The sequence below is a fragment of the Helicoverpa armigera genome, chromosome 3 (genome assembly GCF_030705265.1).
Source record: "Helicoverpa armigera isolate CAAS_96S chromosome 3, ASM3070526v1, whole genome shotgun sequence".
NCBI lineage: Eukaryota > Metazoa > Arthropoda > Insecta > Lepidoptera > Noctuidae > Helicoverpa > Helicoverpa armigera.
This window is the reverse complement of record NC_087122.1, coordinates 3,649,021-3,675,278: the sequence shown is the minus strand read 5'-3', so window position 1 is coordinate 3,675,278 and position 26,258 is coordinate 3,649,021. Positions and strand designations below refer to the sequence as shown.

Here is a 26,258-nt window from a genome sequence, read left to right as displayed (position 1 = left end):
CGAGAGTATGTTGTAAGGTAGACGAAATAAAACCGGTCAAGTGTGAGTCGGACTCGCACATCAAGGTTTCTGTAGGTAGAAGCAAGCTTAGATCAGGGACTTTACCAACCAATTTTTTTTTTGTATGTATAGGTACAAAAAAAATCGCAAGAGGTACTTTGTTTTACATGGTGTTTTATGGTATATATGTATGAATAACAAAATTATTGTTTCTGAAAAAGTTCGGCGTGTCGTTCAAACTAATTTCCGTTGAAAGTGTTTATTAACCTCTTGTATGCCACATCAAATATTTTATTATTATTGGTTTATATTTCATTTTTCCTGTTTTATTTTCAACAATAAATAAATAATTAGATACGAGTAGGTACCACTACCACGTTAGTTTTATGCGCATAAAAAAGTTGACAACCCTAGCGCGACCGCCGAGTTTAGGCATGAAAAGTGAAGTACATACAATGATTGACTTCTGTACCTATGTATTTTGTGGTTGCTATGAACAGTTTATGGTTTCTAGGACTTCAAAACAATGGAGCGTCCGCTAATATTGAAGACTTTGTTTTGTGAGATTGTATAAAAGTTATATTGTTCACACGGCCTGCATATCTAGCTGCATAATATGCATCAGCAAACTATTACGAACCTCACGTCATTAAAGTTGCAGTTACATCACTATTATTTTTCTAGTTGTTACAAAAGCAAAATTTTATATATTTCCTGCTTCGGTGTAAAATGTCAACTTGTTATCTAGACACACGGCAGTGTGTCCGCCAAGTTCGAGCAAAAAAAGCGACACACCGGCCGTGGGTTATATTACACGAACCATTTCGGGCCAAATTCGACCCCCCTGTAACTCAAAATCTATTTTATTGACGCATATCAAATTTCTAGTATCTGTTGAGACCCCCTCACTTATCTAAAATACAAAATTTCATTAATATACCTATTGGTAGGTCTTGAGATATTGACGTCAGAAAATCGCTATTTTTACTATACACTCACTGACTGATTCACTGATTCACTGATTCACTGACTCACTCATCAAAAACCTAGACCACTTCCAATGGTCGTATTGACTTGAAATTTGGCATGGAGGTAGGTCTTTATGTCAAGGTAAAGGGAAAAATCTGAAAATGGCCAAGTGTGAGTCGGTTTCAAAATAATGAAGGTGTTTTATACCCGGTGTAAATTTATACCCCTAAGGAACTAAAACGAACTAAATTTATCTATATTTATATAATATATCTTCGAATGGTACAAAGGTTTGTATTTAGTCAAAGTAAAGTAAAAATCTGAAAACGGCCAAGTGTGAATCACTTTCGAAAATAACGAATGTGTAACTTTGATCCACGAACATAATATATGATAACATGTCATGTCAGTCAGTTGGTAAATCTAGTCCATTTAGTTAATCTAGTTCATTTCTTTGTAAGAAACATAGCACATATAAAAAAATCTAAAAGATTGTATAAATGAGATATTTCTTTAACTAACTTCATCATAAAAAAAAAAAAAAACAACTTTACAAAAATGAATGAAATCCCACCCAAAACAAAAATGTGAAAGACTGCCAAGTTCGATAATATGGAAATGCTTCGCCTATAAAAGAAGTGAGATCTGAATAAGTACCAAGTTCCATACACATACCTCAGTTAAAAATAGTTACTTTTTAATGATGTTACTTGGCAAGTTTTAATAGAAAATTAAATACTTGATTCAATGCGTTTAGTAGGTTTATAAAAAGGTGTATGAAAACTTGCCAAGTAACATCATTAAAAAGTAACTATTTTTAACTGAGGTATGTGTATGGAACTTGGTACTTATTCAGATCTCACTTCTTTTATAGGCGTAGCATTTCCATATTATCGAACTTGGCAGTCTTTCACATTTTTGTTTTGGGTGGGTAGGTACTTTCTTACAAACTTCCTTTATTCTTGTTTCTTTTGCTGTTATTCGAAAAACAAAGGTTCTTTTAATAAACCACTTTCATTTTATTTGATGTTTCTATTTTGATTCTTGCTGCATGCGTCGATACAAGTGTAGATACCACCCGCAAAGTTTGTGCTTCACTGCACACATATGCTTTCATGAATAACATAGTGCATTCTTAAATTATTTCTATACGAAATTACGGTTATAATTACCCATAGAAATAATAACTCAAAAGAAAAATAGGTAGATATACCTAATTAGTTTCTCTTAGTCACGAGCAATTTAACAAATTGTATTTTTCTTTCCTATCGTTCGTGTTATTCATTGGAAAGGCTGGCTTTTATCCAAGAAATGTAACTTGAAAAACAACCTTTTAATGAAAGGAAGTTTAATAAATCAATACATTTATTAACCTTTAAATGCTACTTAATTTCAGTAGATCGTTAAGTTATAATTGGGTTCGGCGATTTAATTATTAAAACTTGTTAGTACGCACGAAATGAAACAGAACACAATTCACAGTTAGGTAAATGTTTTAGTACTAACAGCCACGTGTGAATCGATCCCAGACAGAATTCATAACGAATTGATAGCTAAATGATAGTAAACTCGATATACAGATCAATTATTCATGTATGATGTATTTTTTATTACAGGTTATTGGAAGCAGACATGGGCTTCCACATTATAATAGACCGAAGAAAAGATCGATGGAACTCCGTCAAAACAGTATTATTAAGGATCTCAGTAAGTATTTTGTACTTTTCGTAATTAAATTCCTGTCCTTTTCAAGGCTTTCCTATTAAATTCCGTACAAAATTGCAATGTTTTATGAATGCCGCTTAAATAACAAGTTTCTTTTGATGTTTTCCAGGAATTCTTCCCAGGGATAATTCACGCTGTGTACGTTCTTCGGCCAGCAAGTTTCCTGCAGAAGGCGCTGTCAGAAGTCAGTAGTAAATTATTCAAAGAAGAGTTCAGGTTCCGGGTGCTAGTCTGTTCGTCGGTTGAAGAGTTGTACGAACACTTTGATAGGTCACAACTGACGCCGGACCTGGGTGGGGAACTGCAGTATTCACACGCAGAGTGGATACAGCAGCGGATAGTAAGTTTTACTGTTTATTTCTTTGATAATGTATAGGCAAGATAAACTGTACAGCAAGAAACACTTATTTAATAGTTAATACAAACTTAATGAATACTAAGAGACAACATTTTGGATAATTTCACCAAAAACAATAGAAAGTTTTATCACAAATAGTGACTTCGAATGTGCATTAACATTTACAGTACTTTTATGACAGTAGCGCCATCTAGTAGATCCAAAGAGAATCAATTCTAAATCGCGCAAGCAAAGTTCTCCAAAACATTATCACGTGTGCGGAGATTGGCGTTTAATTTGGTAATGTTCAATGATGTCTATCCTTGCGCACTGAAACAGTTGTGTGGAAATATGGGAAATTTCATACAGCGCTGATCGCCTGTGTGAAATACTGAGAACAATTACCTATATTAACTATTCAAGTGTGTAATTCCGTTTTGCAATTTACTTATTAGCTTTACTACTTTATTATCAACATAGACTTTATTAACTTGTTACTTTAAGTATAGCCTAATACCTACTATTTTTATATTTCAGGCACTAGAGAAATTTTCTACATTAATGAAGGAAATCTCAAGCAAATTGGACGAGTTCATGCATGAGATTGTAGACTGCGATATGGGAAACGACCCGACACAAACCAAAGATTTATTAGACTGTCAGGAAAATAGGTAACCTGAATTACCTGTAGCATATTATTTTTGGCTCATTACCTGCTCGTGAAGTAATTATTTATGAATATATTTGTTTTTTCAGGTATAAAGCTTTAAAAACTGAACTAACGTCGGCAACGTCGCAAGGCGAAGAGTTACTGACGCAAGTGCGGAAACCAAACCTTACTTATAATATTATCAGTCATGTCGCTGCGGTTGAGAGGTAACTATTCATTTAGTAAACCTAGCTCTGTTAGGAGAACAACAAAGTTTTTAAACGGTTTTATTTTATATTCAAATAACTATATTGATGAGAATGGAAGACCAATGCAAAATGCAATCTAAATAAATTTTACTAACTACATGTAAACAAAGAATGAAAAAAGTAAATGAGTCAAACTCATAACCAATAAAAAAAGGTAAAAGTTAAGTCTTATTTTAAGATACTGATAATTTGTTTTCATCTAAGTCAGCTAGCTATAAGCAATAAATTGGGTAGGTTTGACCTTCTCGACTTTATGTCGGTTTTAATAGGTATCCCGTTCCGCAGCCCGCGGAAAAAAAGATATCTATGTCCCCCCTAGTCTGTCATTAAGTATTTTGTATGTATTATTTATTATATAGTGTATATGTATTATGTAGTTGATGTGTTTGTTTGTGTTGTTCTTGTCCTTCTTCTCCCTCTTCTAGGTTGTGATGATGACGAATGTTCGGTGTTAGTTGGTGGCTGTGTGTTCTGTTCCTGGATGGCTGGTCCCGTTTGCGTGCTTGGTGATGGATGCGTGTTTTGTGTGTCTGGTGTTTGTGTGTCAGTGTGTGAGTGTTGTTCTTCTGCTGTTCGTACGAATACTGTGTCTCCTAATACTTTGCTGAGTATGATAGATGAATGTATGGCTGCTTGTTTTTGGAGTATGTGAATGTTAATTGATGCGTCTAATTGGTCTATGTATTTTTTTATGATTATTAAAAAATCCTTATCCTATTCTTCAATTCTAGATTACTGGTGCAACTGGAGGAGACTGAGAAACAATTCGACTGTTTCTGGCAAAAACATTCCACAAAGTTAAACCACTGGCTCAAATTCAGAACGTTTTTATTAAACTTTAAACAGATGCAGGTAATCTTCACTTAATCTTATACATACGTATTATTCTCTTAATTAAATAGTTATATTTAAGATCTGACTGGCCGAAACTGAAAATGGGACGTCTGTTTATTTTTGTTACGGAAGTCAAACATTGGTGTTCTCGGTGAACATACCCTGTGAGACTCGTCAGGGTCCTTCGCAGGCCGAAACACGAAGTCTGATCCCGGCCTGTTAGCCACCATCTCTGATACTGCCCTGTTCACAACCAAATCCGATATATCCATACAAGTTTCTTTACTATCTATACCCTCGAAGTTACGAATATCCTTCCTCTTCTGAGCGTCTAATTGAAATGTCAACTTCTGTATTTTCCTCGACTTCTCTTCTAAACGCGCTTTAAATTCCTCTGCTTGTTTACTCTTCTTATTACATTCGGTTTGCAGGTTACTGATCTTTCGTTTACAAGTCTCCAGTTCAGCTTTCAGCTTTTGAAGATTCAGTGTGTTAATTTCTTCCATACATTGTAACTTCTCTCTTGCATGTTTTGCTACACTCTCTTGATATAACGTCTCCTGTTCGACTTGATAAGCCCAAAACGACATAGCCCGCATTGCAATGTCCATTATTGTATCAGGCCTCATTCCCGCCAAAACTATTGATTTGAAAGTTTCGTTTGGTTTAAGATCGGCTTGTATTACATCAAACTTATCTCGTAATTCAGTCCCACAAGCCGGACAAGTCAATGAATTCTCGGCAGTACGCTTGAATTCTCTTTTGCCGTGTTCAACGCAAAATGCATGTGAACATGTCGTTACCCACGCTTGATTTGATAAAGACTTTCTGCATTTTCGAAAGTTGCACACGATTTCCATAGCCATTATTAATATCACTTTTTATTTTTAATACAATATTATTGTAATATTTTTGATTATTTTATTTTGCTTGCAAAAAAGATGAGGTTATGTCAGATGTCATTTTTTTTCTTTTTTGTAATGGTTTTGGTGGAGGTTGAAGGTAAAGTTTGATACAAAAGAGGTTGTACAGTCCCTATATGATTTTTTTCATTGTTGTTGTTACTTCAGTATTACTTTAATGACGTTGAATAATTAATTACAATTTTAAATTGTACCTAGGCTACTTTGGACAATCATCTAAAAGCAGCGTGCGATATGACGGAGGTGGGCGAAACTGCAATCAGAGTGGACAGCCTTTTACAAGAAGCTGGTGACTTTGAGAAACTCTGCAATTGTGATCTTGATACTGCAACCTCGGTTATTGAAGACGGTATGAAAAATTTCAAATTATTACAAAATATAAATCGTTTCAATAAAAAATTCTAGAGGCAGCATGTTTGAAGACATTTAAATTCACGGTATCTTATCATGTAAATAAATTAATGTATTTTTACTTTACTGGTTTCAACACTGTCAGGTCGTGTTTATTAAAATTTTGAATTAAAAAAGGTTATATTTCTTATTTGAAAACTCTTTGCAGGTCAGAATATTGCTGGCTGCAAATAATATATAAAAAATAGTAATTCTATTTTTTTTTTCTTTAAAAGATCACGTTCTTTTGTTATTTATTTCATTTGTTTTGTTATTTTATTCATGTTTTAACGATACAGTTAAATCGCTTTCCCATTTTAGTAGTTACATATTATTATTTTTTGTTTTTCTGCAGGTGAAAAATTAATGGAAGACCCGCTAAGTCAAGTCGACCACATAGAATCAAAATGCGAGGAACTACGACGAACGAGTGCTTTGCTATTGGATAAAATACAGAAACGAAATCTACTTCTGACCAAAGCCAGAGAACTCATGGACAGGATAGATAAGGTAAGTTTTCCCGATATTGATAAAAATATTCTTATTAAATACTGTTATATATACTCTTATATATTTAGTTATGAATAGAAAAATTTATACGTGTGTTTGCTTGTTTATGAATAGAAGTTTATATGGATGACTTATGAAGAAGTTCATATGATTTTAATGTAATTTTACAGTAGTAGGTACTTCTTACTAGAGGAAATATGGTGCTATAGACGACTTTTAATTCGGGGACCTATCTATGAAGTGTTTCTTTCGGAATTTTCGGCAAAGGGAAAAAAGTAAGAAATAGTATCTGAAGTATACTAATTTTAAATTTTCTTCCTATCAGGCGAACGAATGGTGCGCAACTGGAGTCGAGATCCTGGCCGGGGAAGGAGGTCTGATAGCCGTAGACAAACTCTTGGAAGATGCCACCAGCTTCGGCCTCACCGCGCCCGATCAGTTCCGGGACATGCTGATGCAGTCAGCTACACAGGAGACCAGGGCACTTGTTACACAGGTATGGTATAACGTACTTTATGATTTTGATTGTTGTATGAGTTATGTGAGATGGCGGATGTGAGAAAGGCAGTAGCGGATCTATCCTAGGGGGTATTGTGGGCATGCCCACAACCTGATTTACTTGTGACTTGTTATGTACGCCTCCCATGTTGGTACTCCTTTATTTACCTTACTCTCCCTTACTTATGTACTACCCCTATGTACTCACGTTATACTTTCTTATGTTACCCTATGCACCTATTCCTTCATGTGAATTTTCAACTACATAACACCTATGATGGATGTTTGAATGCTGGATCCGCTCCTGTGTAAAGGGATCAATACCTACAATTAACTATTTTGTACATCTTGAAACTTTTTGTGCCACACGTCGTGTTCCCAGTTTTGGAACGTTTACCTAAATTCTGTTTGTCTGTGGCTAGATATTAAAATAAAATGCTAAGAACTAATTTAAAATGTATTATTGTAAGGTGGCACAAAGAGTAGAAGACGTATGGCTGATGGTGTCCGTGAAGCGAGCGTCCTTGCAGCGCGCGGCCGCCAAGCCGGCGCGGCCCGTGCAGTCCGTGCCGCCGCAGAGTGCCGCCATACCCGCCACCAACCACCAGGTCAGTAAAGAAAGTACCAAGTACACAGAATATAATAGAGTACTGTTTATGTTTAAGGGTGCGTCTACACGGTACAAGCAGCTTGCGCATTTTGAGGCACATGCGCAGGTTACATGTAGTTTAAAAACGTGCGGATCTTGTGACTCGCTTGTTTACCAAAGCAAAATTCTCACCCGCGTGTTCTGTTGTGTGCGCTACATGCACCGTGTACATGTACCCTAAGGTAGAGTAGTTATCACGCTTGCCTGTAATTGGTTGTACATTTAATTTTAAAAAATGTATGTAGGTAGGTATGTACTTATTTTCTAGATACTGTTGGTAAGCTCAATAAATATACTAAATAAAGTACAGCAGATTCTGGTAGGTTGATTTGTTGGCAACAAATCAACCTACCAGAATCTGACAAACATTACCAATAGAAAATACCTTCCACTATTGTGATAAGGCTGAAAATCTATTGAAGTTTGACAGATTGATGTAGTTCTATGTTGCTGCCTTCTGTACACTAGAATGTAGCTACCCTTCTTAGCCATGGTTTTTGTCGTCACTGAGCCATTTTTAGGTATCAGCGGGTGCCGGAGATGGGAGATAGTTATGGGCCACAATAGGCGAACTTGTAGTCAGAGTTTAGTTGCATACCGCCATTGACTTCTTTCTATGAAATTTTGCTTATCCAAAGTAAGATTTAAGATGCCCTACCACTTTTCTTAACATTTAATCATCGACAAGAAGTAGTCCAAGGCAATTATGTAAAAATTTAAACGATTATGACTTTTTACATTAGAATAATCAGAAGTAATTTTAAACTCTGCATATTCTTAAAATAGTTTGACCTCTATGGCGCAACTATTAGCCAAACACAACGTTCACGAAGGAAGAGATATTTTTAAATTACAATAATGATTTATGGACGAAACGAAAAAGAAAATTAGTAGGTAGTTACTCACTTGTGCACGCCTTAAGACTGTCTGCCAAACTACTATTTAACAAAGCAGTAACAAAGCCAAGTAGACGTACAACGCGTATCTTTATCGTTAAACCTGACGTAATTACTTCAACAATCAAGTGCAGTGTTAACGCATGCGACACCTGCGCGACCACTTTCTTGCGCACGCGCATATACTCGCCTACTTGTACATTGTGACTGTGACCGATACGCGCCGCGCATTATAAGGAAACAACACAAAAGTACCAGTTCTGTCCAGCTAGTTTGAAAGTTGTCGGGATACTTGGGAGCCGATTGCTTAAGGATTTTAATTATATCTGCAAGAGGTTTCGCAAAGAAAGTTACATTCGGATTCTGAAGTAACCTGCGGCGTTGGACGCTGGCCATTAAATTGAAACCATTTATATTAACATTCCCTTTATCACAGCTTAATACTATTGAATTACCTTTTTACAACACTTATTAAAACTTGATAAAGCTTATAAAATAGTTGGATATAAGCTGTGAATTGACCAGCGTCCACGAAATCCCCAATTAGCGTTAGTTTAACCATAAACACGACACTTTCTTAAATAAAGATAATGACTCTCTAACCAATAAGTCAGGAAAGCTACTAGCTACGTTTCCGGCTATAAAACATAGTCTCGTTATCGCTAATGAATACACTTGAATCGCGCGATTTATCGCAAATCGGTCGCAAAAACGCGCGTAATCTGCGCTATCGTATAGAAAGTGCGCGCAACCCGCGGGTCGCGCATTGCACGTGTCAAAGCGCAGCTTTCATACTATAAAGGTTGTGATGTCATTATTTAGCCTCTGTTTTATATATTTTGTAGGTATTTTTAAGAAAATAATTTTTGAAACGCGTTGACTCATATGTTAGATATTCAAATTATTTTAATTTTGCAAGTAGGTCAAATAGTAGAGTAGAGGCGTGGATATCGTCAACTGATTCCAAAACGAAATGCCTGATAAATGCCGAAATTGATCTTTGAAATTGGAGCATAAGTTCCAGATGTCAGTAGGAGTGATTAAATAATTCACAGGAGTTCGTAATATGTATAATATGACCATGGTAATTTTATATCGAATAAACCTTACAAAAACGCCTCTTCATCAAAATAAAACTTTCTCCGATTAATTGTATTACCGAGCTAGGTAATAATGGAACTTTTTTTCTGCTTTATTACTACCGCTTTTAGCTCATAACTCTTCCAAACACACAAATTCCACAACAGATCTCGTTCTATATCAAACATAATCTAAAAGGGAGAAAACTGACATAAACCCGTTAAACTGGTAATAGGTTCGCGTATGTCCGCAAATACGTCGTTTCTTGACAAACTTTGATTTCCTTGGGGAAATTGAACGTTTCCACAGCCGCTTTGTAGCGATACCCTCTGATATCGATGTTATTCTCGAAGGTTCTTTCTGGTTTAGTAATAGAAAATATATGAACAGTACTTATCGATCGACACGTTTTAAGATAATAAGTTGACTGAAACTTTTACATACGTTAAAAGTTGTAAGGAGAGACTTGTAAAACAGGAATTAACTTTTACAATAAATAGCCTTTTTAACAACTTAAATCTCTCCTTCCAGAACCTTGTTCTTAAAATTGTACAGGCACAGCCACTTTAATGTAGTGTAAAAATATTCGCGGAGTCAACGTACGGAGATGCTTTGAGCATTATTTTGCTCTAAACAAAACTTATCTCATTTCAAAGAAAAGGTAGAAACTACCATTTCTTCTCCGAATTGTGGACATTAGATACGGGTTGTCTTTAGCGGTTCAACAGCAATACGAGGGTTAAGAACTAGAGTAGCGTAAGGGCAAAAATACAAAAAAAAATTTTTTTCACCATTCGTTTATTTAATCCCCATATTTTTATGTGCCAAAAAACTGGAACGATGTACTGAGTAGATTGCTTAGTACAACAATAACGTATAACAAAAAAAGATATTTGTTTATTGCTAAAATGAAGTATTTCTACTTACAATAATCTTGACAATATTTTCTCAAAAAAATTACGAGCACAACGATCGTAACTCGATTTACAGAGCGAATAAGACACCAAAATATGCCTTCAATATAATCGCTTAAATAACGTATCTTGTTATACGTTATTAACGCAGAAAGTTTGATTATGTAGGCTTAGTTTGTTTCGTGCCAAATAAACGTAAAGTACCGCTACTGCCTTGTTTCGTAAGCTTCCGTAATTTTTCTTCCTGCCAAAAAAACGTAAGGGTGGGATACGCTACTATGGCACTAATTTATGTAACAGCCAAAATGACGTATGTCAACCAGTTTTTGAAAAATAAATTTTATTAAAATGAAACCGTATTTTGATTGACCAAAAAGTTACATTATTCTGTAGCCGATAAATAAAGTTTTATTATTAGTAAAAATCAGATATCTAACTACTATAGATATGCCACAAAAAGGGCTATAAGATAACAGTAGGTAAATTTGAGTTATTTTCGGGCTCTCCTGAGAAGTTGTCATTTTGGCCTTACGCTACTCTAGTTCTTAACCCTCGAATAGGTACCCCGCGCACTACAAAAGGATATTTTTACCATGGACTTTTATCATCAACTTTTTCTCATTCACCGCGTTCACCCATATTCAATTCCTAACGATTGGTTTTTTCGACTCTCATGTCCGTATCTGAAAATAAACTTTGCTTCCGCGGTTATTTTTAAACATTTCTTTCGTCTGATGTCTTCGTAACTTCAACCTATTTTACCGATATACGTAATACGACTAATATCACGCCAAATTGAATCTTGTGCCTTTGAAACCGTTTATCGTTTACTGACATATTATCAGATAATTTAGGTTCGTCTGGGTGTGGAGTTCTTATCCTCTATTTACTTTTATGTTCAAATATTATGTCCTATTTATATCAATATTTGGGTTCATCAAAACGTACGAGTACCGTGTTATGCTTCTAGCACAGTTTGAAAATCTTTTGCTCCTCATGTACTGTAGAGGTACGATTATGGTTTCTGATACTCTCTCTTTAGTTATTGATTACCAAAGTTTTAAAAAGCTTCATAGCAACGTATGAAAGCTAAAACTCTACGGTATTCATGACCATGATTGTAATAACAATCAAACATAACGTTTTCTCTTTATAGGAAGTAATAACATTGCGTAGGTCTATTAAATACTCGTATATCAATCTAATACTACTGTGCAGTCATTCTTTTGTTCTTCAAGTACCGTAAACGAAGATATATTGAGGAAAATTGTAGCTGTAGCAAGCTTGACATGGCTGTAAAAGCTGAGATGCCGCTAGGGGGAACGAGCTTAAACAAAGCCTGGATAGCATTTCCCATTTACAAACTCGTAGCGGAATTACATTAAACTTTCGATCATTCATAATATTATATCTAATTCGTTGCTATCTATTGAGAAATTATATAAGTACATATTTAAAATCTGGTCACGAATTCAGTTACCCATCAGGACGTACTTATATTAGTTTGTCCTTAGAATGGGTTACATTTATGGTGTTGTAGCCATGGTGTACTATTGACAAATAAGTAGCGCAATATTATTTATGGTGTAAGTGAAAGTGCAGCACATAATAATGGTCTGACCATGGGTTTATGGCGCAATATCCGTGATACACTTTCTTAGACAGGACTAGGCTATGGTGTTCTGCGGTGCATTGCCCTGCAAGCAGAATTTAAAAAGGTAGTTTCAAGTAAGGTGGAAATAAATAGAACTCAATGTTGCAGAATAAATAATGTAGTACATAAGTATGTAATAAATAAATGTTGAAAATTACGTAGGTATCTTATTTACAAAACGTAGTCTCTTACAACCCTTGAAAAAATTCGCAGCTACTTCGGAGTTCTTAGCCTAATGCATAATTCTGTGTAGACATTTACGTGAATTCAATGTTCCAACTCTGTGTCAACACTGTACAAGTATTCACAAATCTTGCTACATTCTAGCCGACCGATAACTCAAACACATCTAAGGAACAAATATTTCGTTTAGCACTTAGTGTCGTTAATGTATACAAGAGTTAATTCGCGAATGAATATTCAATCATAGCTATTTGATTTGTAAAGCTGCAAATTTGCAATAGAACGTTGTCTGTATCTATTAACACACTTTATGGTTCCGCGTTCCATTGACCCAATGTTCACGTTTGCATTGATACACAATCATACTTACACAGATTTATTACAAGACCTCAAATAAGTATAATTCAGAGCAAGTCAATAATAGAGGCATAACTGTATACCTAACCATCACAAGATTCTGAGCATTATTAAATATCCCGCAATTCTTATGAAATGAAAACATTTACATAACATTATTCATAATTAATAAACATATACATCAAGGTAACCCTCACATTCACAGATAAATTAAATATCGAATACCTTTATACTTTTATTTATATGCATTTCAAATCAATTAAATCCTGATCTAATTAGCAATTTTAATGTCGTATTCGTTGTGCGGTCAAGTTAATGAAATTGATTAATCCAATGTGCGAAACATCTAGATTCCGTAACTTTATCTAGGTATATAAATATAAGATTTTATATCTGTGTCAAAACTTATTTTGTAACATAAAAATATCAATATCGGGCTTAGGAACACTATTATAACAAGTTATGATGGCAACATAAAACATATTTTGCAAGAAAGTTGCGTTTTAGAGATTCGACTAATTTAAAAGTGCAACAAGTTGACAAACATCAGATTTGAACCGATTAAACCGGTATCTGAACGTCATTACCGATGCATAGTTGACAACACAGCTGCATTTGCGCACAGTGAGGCAATCCGAGCCAATTGAATCAAGGAGCCCCCAGCCGCTGTACTTATTTGGAAAGTTCACGACCCTTACATTAGCCGTCTTCACTTCTCCGGCGCCAATACACTCTCTTTTATCCTCAACTGTTACTAAATATGTTTGGCATTTGATACATCCATTTGCAAGTTGCAAAAACATAACGAAATTGCAGCCAACTTAAATTGGAAATTGTTTTTACGATCTTTCATTGCTCATCGTATTGGCACAACATTATTGGTGACGATTTCAGATAGACTCCAGTTTTGGTAATGTATTTTTTAACGATGCAGCCTTGACCATTTGAAATCTATTCTAAATTGAGAAAGTCCTTTAAATTATATTCACTCTTCTCTACTATTACAAGTTTCCCAGTATGGAATAGATAATGTTCATGTTTTTTTCCATTTCAATGGTTTTACCGAAGAGCTGCCTTTATTCATTTCAGTAAAGCGTAATGCCCTATCTACGTAATACCCTTTCCAATATCAGCACCATTTCCTGCTTCAAGGAATGTTGGCATCAAGGCAAGTAGGTGACAGGACCGATCCGACGCCTTCGATGATCGATCACTTGCACTAGATAAGTATTGATATTCAATTCGAGACGTGGGAGTGTGTCTTGATTTAAAAACACATTTGACCCAACACATACTTATATTACTTCAATGTGTAGGCTTAAGCACATGGTCATCATATTAACTTAAAATTTGTAGAAACATTTCAAGGTTCAATATTTTTCTTGCGTTCGTTTATCGCCACACTTGAAATAGCACCGGTCACATTAGGTTCTTCTTTTTGTAACCATTTACTTATTCTTAGAGGTACAGGTAAGATATAATAATCCATAACCAGGTGGTGTTTCAAGATTCCTTATACAACATGCCCAGCTGTTACGGGTTCAATGCACTCCCAGCGGTTCAGTTTACAAGTTATTTAACCTTAATCCTCATAGATATAGGGTGTATTTTCATAGACCTGCCAGCCTTGTATGGCTTTTCCTGTCATGGAAAATTACATTCCCGATTGTACAGGACTCTGCTTAATTGGATTTGAGATTCCTTTTACGTGAAACTAACGGAGCGTTCTTAGGGAGTGTATAGCTTTGTTATTATGTTCCATAGCCTCGAACGGCCTGGTTACATAGTAAATGGTAACATTCCATTCCCAAGGTGAGCAGATTATGGTTCAGTGTTTAGCACATTTACGATTCATAAAAATTACTTATGTCATGTCCAACAATACAAACTCGACATATAGTACACACTATTATCTGCCACTTGGCTGCATGAATTGTATGTTAACAAAAATGTAGATTTATTACAACCGCAAGTAATTAGTTTAATTGGTGTTTGTCTAAACTTCTTAAGAATATAGGTAGCATTGGTCTGGACAATTTAAGTGTCACGCGAAAGTAATTTCAATGATGGCCTCTTCAATGTAGCCTCTTCTTTTACCACTTGGTTTTTGCCCTGTTCTCTTCAAACAAAAAAAGTTCAGTTATCACAAATACATGAACATGACCATATGAAAACTTCATGTTTACAATACCTATGTGTACATTGCAGTTTTTATTCGAGCTTATATGTCAGTGCAATACCAGTGACACAATGAAGTATGAGCATGTTTCTTTCGGCCGCACCTGTTTCCTGCCAGTAGCTGATGCATGTCGCATTGTCTTCGTTTTTGTCCCTTTTCCGTTGCTTTGTTAACTGTGGTCGATTTATGAGTGATCTATTATGTTCCCTGCTGTAAGTGCACTCTGAACACGCTAAGAACATGAGCTTGAATTTGACGTGGGAAACACATTACTTCCCAGAATGTATTGTAAAACAATCGAGGCCCAGATCCATTATGTTGTGCAGTTTCTATATTGTCAATGTGAAATTACACAATATAGAAACCTTACATGTGAAGATAAAGGTTTCCACTGCGTTATTGAGTTAAAGAACTAGAAGTTTAATTTCTTCTAAGTTATCAGCAATTGTGTAACACATAGCCCTATTGTGTTATTCAGTTGTTTTTGGAAATCAATGTGGAACTGAAGGTGGTTTTTCTCGTCTTATTGTGGTTTTCCACAAGGCACGTACTACTAAAGTAGCTCGACTTACTTCGGGTTTCTAAACCGTATCTATATTTTAACAACCTCGTATTTCCAAGTTTGTAAAATAAAATGCTTCAAGTCATCCGCAAAATCTCCAAGTATGATGGCGTGTAGCCTAAATGCCGTTCGCCCACTTACGACCATATTTAGCGTTGGGCTCAGGTCAGTTAAAAACACCGCTTTAGCAGTGGCGATTTTATGTTTTATTTATGAATTGAAAATCGTTAATACTGGAACTTTGAACAAAGAAGCTGCTTCTTTGTGTCATCAATTTGTTGATCAATGTGCTGTCTCAGCAACTGAATTTTCTGCATGTTTCTGCATAACACTTACGCTAGCTTTCGTAATTTTTGATGATGTTCCAAGCATACTGAGAATTTGAACAAAGTGCAAAACTATTTAAAATTCACAGATCCACTTGATCGTGATATGGACCAAGTATAACGCCTTCCAGTGGTGTTTCTAAAAAATGCCTTCGAATAGCATAATCCGATAAAATTTTAGAAGCCCGAAAAATGCATCGAAACGGGATCAAGGGCCTTATGTACTTTATATCCAGTTTGTGCTTGTTAGTTGGTGTAACAAAGACCTACAAATATTAAAAGTATTCGTATTTATAATGGATATTAGTCAGTCAGCAAACCACGTTCTCCTTCGGTCCACCCACATCGGCCATTCACAGTTGTCTCTGCAGGAACTCATTTGGAATGTCCTAATCTGTCATTCGAAAATGAGAAAACTTTCTAAAAGGTACATAAGAAAACCTCTAAAGCTATTTCTTACTCACATATTTAACGTCTATTGGTACGTGTTGTACCTACATATGAACTACCTGCAATGATAAAATTAACATATAAATAATGCCGCACCAAAGCTCGGTGAATTGCCTTGATGGCGATGTGTCGGAGAAATCGTCAATAAATGGCATATGGCAAAGGCATCAACAATTTACTTTTGTTTGTTTCAAAAAGTTTATCAAAGCTTTGATATCACGATTTCTAAGTAACAAATTAATTTCGATCAGAATTAATAGTTTCTGCACCATGTATCTATCAATCGAAAGCCAAAATCATAAGTTCAATGTCACAAACAGCAGCATCATGACTGGCACCTCTTAACAAAAAATTGATTCTGGTTTGTGCTATATCATTGCTTCGTATTGATACAATACAAACCCGCGTATGTCTGAGTGCTACTAACCCACAACAATTGTTTCTCGGGGGAATTCTTTGCGTTAGAATATAATTCAATATATTTAAAAGGTTTGTAAACCTGTGTATAAACCTTTCAATAGTATTTGCCAGATGGCAAATTGATGTTTATACACATTTGCTAAATACTAATATGGACATAGCAAGCACAACTGCTGGCGCAACGGTAGAGCGGACTATGCGCTAGCGCAACCGGTAATTTACAAGGGTTTTCTGATCACACCGCTATATTTAGAAGCAGTACTGCGCTTATCAATTAGCAAGCTTTCATTGCCGCATTCCGCTTGCAGTTTTACAAACAGAGGACCATGTTGAGAAATCAAAGGAAAGTGTTCGCCACTTACTTTCAAATACATATAAATTGTAACGTTTGTGCTCCAGTATCCGCAAAAAATCCGAATCACGTACAGATGTGACACGAAAAGACCCCGCATACGGAATACGCGTCCTAGTTCTCATTTCTGTTTTACCAATTATTTGGTCTGAGTTTGTACAACTTCTTGATTCTTCTAGAAATTCAGTATTGAAATACTGTCGAAAATAATTCTGAATATAAACAAGAATGGTTTATTATTATGGCAATCATTCAGTTTTTCGTTTCTATTATGGTACTAAATGGTCAGTGACAAAATGACGGATGTAAATCACTTACAGTACATAACTCGCTGGTCGCTTCAATGGAATGATTACAAATCGAAGGTCGCTCACGAACACACAGACAGAGTTTTTATATACGAAACATTGGTACTGCGAAGTATTGCAGAGTTATGACCATGACCTTTAGAAAATTACAAAACATTGAACTTGTCTAATGACAACGAAATAAGTGCAAGAATGTCATTTTCTGTAACCGATTATGAAGATTATGGATTTGGTCATGAAAGAATGAAAAATTATTAACAGGTCTCTGTTAAAAGGCCCTACGCCTGCTTCACAATAGTTGCATGGGGACGTTGTAATCCCGTGTGTAGAAGAGGCATTATATCAAGAATACGTAGAATCAACATTTTTATTTTGCACGTAAAATAATTTTTCAAAAATTACGAAACTCTTTCCTCGTTTTCAGAAAAGCCTGTATTCGGTCAATTGGTTTTATATCCTGACATAATGATTGCTATATTGGACAGTTGCAAAGTGCAATGCAAGGTATTATACGATTTCTTATACAATATTATAAAAAACATAGATAAAAAGACGCCAGTCTGTTCCATATATTGCGACATGACTCAAGCTTTTGACTATGTTAGTCACGATATCTTAATAAAGAAACTAGAAGCTTACGGTATGACACGGTATGCGGCAAAGAGTGTCACACTTATTCAGCCGCCTTTCAGACGTAGTTGTCCGTAATCGGAGAGACAATGATCGGCTGTGCGTAGTAAGATCAAATACTGCGCTCATGCACAAAAGTATTTTCTGTCTGGCACCCATGATATTCAACAAAATACCTAAGTCTATTAAACAGCTACCGCTTTCAAAATTTAAATTTCATTTAAAAAAATATTTAATAGAAAACTGTTTTTATAATGTTCACGAATTTTTAAATAAGTAATCTAGTTTATATCTTAGTTTAATTTACTTTTCATATTTTTAAAATTATTTTAGAAATGTAAGCATTATCTTTTATTTAACTTTTGTACGCCCTTGTGGGCAAAACATGCAAGAACTATGATTTTTTATGTAACACCCTGCTTTGCAAACCTGTTTTGTACTGCATACTCATGTTTTGGACAAATAAATAATCTTTATCTTTATCTTATCTTATCTTTACATTACTCAACGGTTACAGTTAATTAATCGTATTACTTCATTTATATTAGTTCCAAGCATTTCAAGACGTGGGAAACCCATTCTGTTAGCAATTCGTGCGACCGTCAGTTGGGACACGCGAATTGTTCGTTAATTATCGCATAATAAATCTAAAATAAAGTCAAATGGAACTCCAAGACGGTGACTTGGTTGCATGAAACTGGGACGAAGAATGCATGTTTGCGTTAGGTATTTGTCAACAAAGCTCTCTGTCGCATTCAATCGGAAAGAATTATTTACTACGTGATCAGTGGGTTGCCTCGATCATTCAATTTCGTCATTCACGTGACAAGGGTGTTGTGGATATTCGTGCAATACTTGGCTACAGTGCGTGTGTGCTTTAGTGCTGTGCAATGAAACAATTATTCTTATTTATAATGAAAATACCCAAGGTTTTACCAGGTTTGCGTTCAAACACTAGATAAAAATTAAAAGACCTGTTTTTAATAAAGTTTTATGAACTTCGCCATTAGGTATCCCAACACATTAACATTTTTTAAGAATAATTTTGGAACACTTCGATTCTCATTAGCAATTCACATACCATTCAAGTAATTTAAGATGGACACTGTAGTATAGTTTCTTAGGAGATGTGCAAATACTAAACGCAAAACGAAAATACAGCTTCTTTTTTCCCAAAGTAAATTTTCTTTATTCTTTGTTTTGTGCGAGGAGTTCCTTGCCGAAGGAGAGTGCCAAGCGCAGCGGGTTTGCGCGCGTAGCAGTCTGCCCGATGAGCCGTAGCGCGGCGGTCTTGCCGCCTCGCTCGCGTAACCTTAGCATCGCTCATGTGTACCTATTACATATTTTTCGACAACATTCTTATTTTTTAAGAGTGAACTCGAAAAGTTGCTTTTGATTTAAGGTGGAAGTAAAACCTTGTTACGATAAGAAGTGGTGTGCATGTGTTTATTTTGAATATTCTTAGTGCTTGTGACAATTTATGCAGTGTTAAGTGATGATTAGGGACGCCTACGAAATTTACCAGTTGGTGATGCTTTAAAGGGAGCAAATGTATTAGACAGTTTTATTAGTTATTAAGTGTCGTGACCCGGGAGATCATCCTGATGAAGCGGGCGACGTGGGTGGACGTGGAAACGGGCGGCCGTCTCGGCTGCAACGGCGAAATCTTCTGGAGCGAATGCGCCGAATGCGATTGCTCATACTGCAACCCAAACTACGTTTGCGTGTGTAGTGACAAGGTATTATGATTTACTAGTGAATTTCCTATTTACTGATAGTGAATGGTCTGTTGCTTTTGTAGCAAGAATGTCATACCCAACAACAAATACAATGGACAGTACCTATTTCAAAATACATAATACTATTTACTCCAAAACTACTGGCTGGTTTACAATTTGCTGCATTGCAGCTCATATCTTGTAAGGAATGTCTGACTCGGTTGCTGTTAAACAAAGTTTGGGCATCGTTATCTCTTTTCGTAATGGACAAATATTTGCTAACTCTGTCTTCAAGGTCCGTCGACCTTTCAAGTCGTGTGAACTTTTATACAAAGTAATTATAACACAATTCTTTTTTCGTGAGGTTGCAGGTTTAATTGATAAACTATAACATTTCACATACAACCATATCCGTAAACTACAAAGCTTGCATATAACCTACTTTCGTACACTGCGAAGTTAATGTACTTATCGTTGGGAAAAACTATTGAGGCAAATCACCTCTAACTTGAAGTATGATGAGACATAGATGACGGCGGAAACTTTAACATACACCAAGCATCATGTCTCTCATAGATACGCTTATTCATAATTGTGAATAATTTTGTTGCTGATAGTACCTTAACTCAGTTACTGCTGTATTTTTGTTGAGTCATTAGAATTTTCTTTTTATCATTTAAGTCTGATTTGGAAATATTACAGAGAAAATGTCAAATATCACTATTGAGAAATCGCCTCCACGTGGTAATAGCAAACTTTTGTATAAGTTAGTTTAAGTATTATTGCTATAATTGGAAGTGTAGATAAAAATAATTCTTCTCTCAAATCCTATGTTAGTGTTCTGATTTGTCGTCGAACTTGGTTCGATTGCTGCCATCGAACCAATTTCAAACTTGCACATGACATGTGATGGAGAGGTCAGCAAAATTGTGCTTCTAATTTCAAACTATCATCGATAGTGTCATTATTTTATTTTCATGTATAAAAGCTCAACTTTATTCATATACTCGGTAGACCATATGCGTATCGTTAAAATAAACGATTATTGCAGAAATTAGGTTTCAGCAGATAATCATAAAATAAGCTAATTTAAGATTTCTAATAGTTTACACACGAATTTTGAGTATATCTTTGTGAAATCTTTAAGTGTTTTAAAATATTTATTAGGTTCATCGTCCCACCTTGGAATTAATGCCAAGTTACTTCATCATTATTGTATAACCATATAAGCTGCGCCGACCAAATCTGTTTTAACGATAATGCCAAAGATGTTCTCTATGGACCATAAACGCCCAGAAAATGTCGTTTTGCGAAACATTTTTATTAAAAATCCTGTATATTTTAGAAAATTGGTTCTTTTTGTTGTTCCTTCAAGATGTCTTTCAAGGTGGTGAATGAAACCCTTGACAAAAAGACGTCTAGTCTCTTATGTGGGCTTTATGTAGTGTCATATACAATGGCGCTCGACAATACACGAGGAAAGTGAAACGCGAGAGGGATTTTTTCTCGCCCTCTTCTAGCTTTGTATGAGGCGCACATTGCACACGTGAAACGAGCTGTTTTACCCGTATGACGCCTGGGAAAAGCTTTTATGATATTGTTTATCGATTGGACGATAGTGTTGGGAACCTGGTTGCTTCAATGTTTCTAGTGATTTACGATGATGATAGTGCTGTAAGACAACGTGTTTCATTTGTATTACGTACAATGTTGATTGCTGTGTTGTTCTCAACATCGATATGGATCATTTCTTACTCCAATTGTGTTATTACTTATTACTGTTCTTCATTTTATGTTCCATCATAGATGTTTTGAGAAGATTTCGTCTCGTTGCTCGATTTCACGTCATAACACTTTGCCTGCAGATTTTTACCAAAGTATATTTAGTAGCACTAAAGTTTGTATGATTATCAAATTGAGGACAGTTTATTTACTGTTTATTAAATATTTGTAACACAAACAGTTGCTCTACATTTTCGTTATCAAATTATTTGCATATTATGTAGGTTTGTTACTTTAACTTGTCGCGACGTTCAAAATATTGCCTCGTTCTATTAGATATTGATTTGTTCCATGATCTTATCAGGTTGATATAGGTTTATTGCTTTCCAAGACCGCAACCGCAATTTAATTCCACTGCACACTTTAATTGCCCATTAATTAGGTAATTTCATTTCATTCTGTTTAAAGGAACTTTGCTCTAGTATTCGTATACATACCTTATCTCATAATGCTAAGTAATTTGAATTGCCCTATCAAGGTAAATAATTTTGACCTAATATGATGTTTTATATAAGAACTATAACTGACCTATCGTAATATTTTGAATGAGAAATAAATGTTCCAAAGATGAACGATGAGACCCAGTGCTATAATAAAATCATAATATAACATATGTCGACATATGTAATGCATGCTTATTTCACAGAGCACTAATGTAATGACAACATTTTTTTATGGCTTCATTATAAGAACAATACAAGACGACCTAGTGCTGACAATAGCTTCTTTAGTTATGTTACCGAGCGCATATTTTCATCAGTAAAATATGTCGCAGGTAAGAATATGAATCGGGACAATCAATGGCTTATGTTTATTTGACAATTGATCCGATCTTCGTGACGTTATGTTATGAAATATTTTAATGATGCCGATTGTTTTATAGTTTACTAAATGCATTAAATATGTAACTCCTGAACATGATGATTCAACTATGCATCTGTTCAATGACATCACGTTGACACTTGATGACTGGACCTGAATGAAACATTTTGCTACGATAGTAATTTGTAACAAAAGAATCTCTATTGGGTATTATTATTATATTTTCCTGAAAACCGGTAACGCGACGTAGCTACATTATGTTTGACTTCAGCGTACTTACTACATAGTATAAAACAAAGTCGCTTTCTCTGTCCCTGTATCCCTATGTATGCTTAAAACTTTGAATCTACGCAACGGATTTGGATGCAGTTTTTTTTTTTTATCAGAGTGATTGAAGAGGAAGTTTTAAATGTATAATGCAGTGTATACATATAGTTTGCATCCGTACGAAGCCAGGTCTAGTTATATACAAAAAACATGATTCGCACAATAACAACTGAATGAACAAAACCAGTTAGAAGATAGTTTTGATGATATACCACTTGTTCCGGCGTCATGTCGTGCCGGGGGACGTCAAAACGGTTCGAGCTAGCATTTTCTGATTTCTAATAACCACATTACCATATGTTGGCCTTTCACGTTCTGTGTATTGGATAACTCACGCGATTTTGTTTCTACGAGAAGCATATATTGCTCGGATGGATAATAAAGAACCAGGTTTTTTTCTCTGTAACGTTATCTGTAATTTTCATCAAATATTGCTTAAGTATCAGCAGCAATAGTATTTTCGAAATGGGTAAATAACCGTAGAGATCTGATATAGGTAATAATAGCAATTAAATCATAACATTAAAATAGGATCATAATGTCAAACAAGGAAAGTATGATATTTATGAATACCACTGTTTTCAGTTTTCCTGGACACTGCACTGTTCACACGCGTATTCTAATCACTTTGTCGTACCATTTGTATAAAATTGTGTCAAAAAAGTGCGCAGTGTTTATTTATAATGAATAAAGAGCTTGCAAAGTTACAATACAGTGAACATGTTTCGGTTTTAGGCTCTCAGTGTGAAAGTAAATATTCGCAAAGAATCATACATGAAGAACGAGTTTCTAGATCATTCCAATTATACTCATTATTAATTTCTACTAGATCTGCTTACTAACGCTTTATGACAATAGTTCTAAACTGTCTTTAATTGTCCAAATTGACCACCACATTTTGATCTCTTTATTAAATGAAATATTTTTTTTAGTGTGGGTGTAAGTAGTCTTTAAATAAGTGTTGGCCTGAGACGTTGTTTAAAATATGAAAGGATGTTAAAGAGGTCGTAAAGTGCGTCGAGTAAAAAAAATAACCTTGTATATTAGTGTGTGTCTGAGCACAGCAAACAAAGAGCTGTTTAGCGTCCGCAGAGGCGCTAACTACATATTTGTGGAGCAAACACGCATCATATAGCTCAGCAGATAATGTGACCACTACCGGTGTTGTATTTGCTCTTAAAACTCATTAAATTTTATGTCAGGTACAGTTACTTACAGACAGCATTCAGTATCGTTCAATCCACCAAACTATAACTCTCATGCGGTTATTTTATTAAATGCAAATAATCAAAAGTGATGTTTTCGATTATAATTATTAAAACGCATCAAAAAAGATCACACAAAATATTCAATTTGCAGATACATTGTAGTTTTTATAAAGCAGGACAATAATTTGCGTAGTTTCCTCTGCTACTGTAGCAAAATATGATAGCCAATGTGCCTTGACATTATTTGCCGAGCTAGATAAAATATACGCAGATTGGTCTATTCAGAACCAAAAGTTTACCGGGTTTATATAACAAGTCAAAATGTTATAAGTACAGGTTGTAGATATTTTGTTCTCAGGCAATAATTTTTATTAATCGGACTGTTTATCAAATAGCATGTTTAATACTGCTGAGTACCTACTTTGGAAACACGCAAGCAACGCGTGATTTTATCCTGTTAAATAGAGCTAATAATTATTTTCAAATACAAAATTAAGGTCATATTGGAAATCCATTTCAATTATGATTTTCATTGACTTTTTTTAATAAGGGTAGTTATATTTCTGGGCTCAATATGTTTTGTTTTATGGTACCGGGCGTTGCACTTTCAAGCGCTCTTTACGAGATAGTCAAGCAAGCTCAGCCTCCCTCCCATCTCCCGTCCGCCGCTGGTTCAACTTGTTCCAACTAGGCCGTCAAGGATGCGGTCTGTGGTTAAAAATTCTTTCTTACGGACTGTAACCCATTTCAATTTTCTTTTGCTTTTTTTGTCTTCGTTATATCAATATCAAAGATTCGTTGAAGCTCCGCTAAAATGAAATCTAGGTACCTTCTTTTATAGAACATGTTCCGTGTTTAGCAGTAATTCTGCAATCGTTTCGTTTCCTGTGTTTAAATCTTAACAATTATACAAATTGTTCGCTCAGTTCTGTTCGTCGCGGTTTAATTGATAACCTCACGATTTCTCACTAGTAACGGAATACGTTGGTCCGAGTGAAAGTAAACTTATTCGACTTCTGGGCTTCGACTTTATCATTTATCAAGTTTAATCATATATCACTGGGCCGCAAACAGGTCGCATATAATTTCTCTCCATTACAGGCACATCGTCTAATTGTTATAAATGTTTTATTTGCATGTTTGATTATCCTGTATGATGCTTGATAAAAGTTTCACTAATCGCCCTGTTGGTTCCAATATATCCTTTGGGGTACTTCTCTTTCTCAGGTTATTTCTCTTAATCTTAAATTGTTAAAAATACATCGGCCTACATTTATCAATTTAAACACTGGCTCAATACTTGCTCGTTCGATATACCGTTGTAAGCTTATTGCAGTCATGCATGACGACTTTCATGACTCTTTTTGAAACGTCTAACTGCAAGTGACATAAATCTGTACTTGAATCTGTAATGAGTTCCCAGCATAGCTCTAACTGTTCATAGCGTTACATGAGCTGATTAGTGTTGTGCCGATCTTCGCAGAATCAATTCCATTGTTGTCACGGAGGTAACGGGATTGCAACCATACGTTGGTGCACCGCAACTTTTTACATGTATAGTTTATGATGCTATTTCCCTCGCTGCATATGTCGCAGGTTTAACGGATGTGAGCGTCGCACTCGACACAGCAAAACCGTCACCACTAATGTGCGCATCATGTTCGCGTTTAGCATTAACGACTGCAACCTACTGGATAAATTACGAAACCATGTCCATTAGTAACTTCCAATTGACCGTAGAAAGTAGTGTTGCTAAATCTTATACACCTAGCAAAAGTCACCCGGAAATCCTCACATTAGTCTAACAAGGTACTTTTATTTTGTCCAACTGTAATGTACTGGAACAAGTTTGTCAATTCTACTCTGCCTTTCTTTTAACCTGTTTATTTATGTAGTTCTTGATATATAGTACCTACATACTAGTGAATAGTTGCACCACTGAAAAAAAGTATGTGCTTTTCATAGGAAGGTAATATTTTCGATTTCACAAAAAATCTACTTTAGCCATTGTTCCACTATAGTCGCCACAATTTTTATTGCCACAAATTAAAGTAAGAGGAACATGATAGGTAGGTTTTTGAGGTTTGGTAATTGATTAAAAAATTTAATGCACATTAGATGTAATGTAACCTACGAGTCTTAATTTACGTCAGGCAACCGCAATGCCGCAAAGATCATAGCTTTCCTTATTTATTCCCAATTCAGTATAGTCAATAATAAATAATTCAAATGAGTTATATGATAACTTTCATCATTCAAACCACTCGATAAAAGACAGTCATGTTTAGCAAATTCATTTCTCAGTGTTAGAGATTTCGAGTACCTTCAAACCGCTGG

General features: G+C 35.3%; 1 protein-coding gene across 8 annotated transcripts in view; it reads left to right on the top strand.

Moving 5' to 3' along the window:
- The window catches only part of LOC110383845 (guanine nucleotide exchange factor DBS), a 76,388-nt gene that overhangs the window by 29,797 nt on the left and 20,333 nt on the right, over positions 1 to 26,258 (top strand). For all 8 annotated transcript variants that reach the window (XR_002430112.3, XM_021344766.3, XM_021344770.3 and 5 more), the window contains exons 3-11: positions 2,586 to 2,676; positions 2,804 to 3,034; positions 3,569 to 3,702; positions 3,788 to 3,907; positions 4,681 to 4,801; positions 5,905 to 6,055; positions 6,452 to 6,606; positions 6,932 to 7,102; positions 7,575 to 7,712. Coding sequence is in view for 7 of the 8 variants with exons in the window: in XM_021344766.3 (XP_021200441.3) it covers positions 2,586 to 2,676; positions 2,804 to 3,034; positions 3,569 to 3,702; positions 3,788 to 3,907; positions 4,681 to 4,801; positions 5,905 to 6,055; positions 6,452 to 6,606; positions 6,932 to 7,102; positions 7,575 to 7,712 (1,312 nt within the window). In the remaining variant the exon portion in view is untranslated. The remainder of the gene's footprint in view (positions 1 to 2,585; positions 2,677 to 2,803; positions 3,035 to 3,568; positions 3,703 to 3,787; positions 3,908 to 4,680; positions 4,802 to 5,904; positions 6,056 to 6,451; positions 6,607 to 6,931; positions 7,103 to 7,574; positions 7,713 to 26,258) is intronic.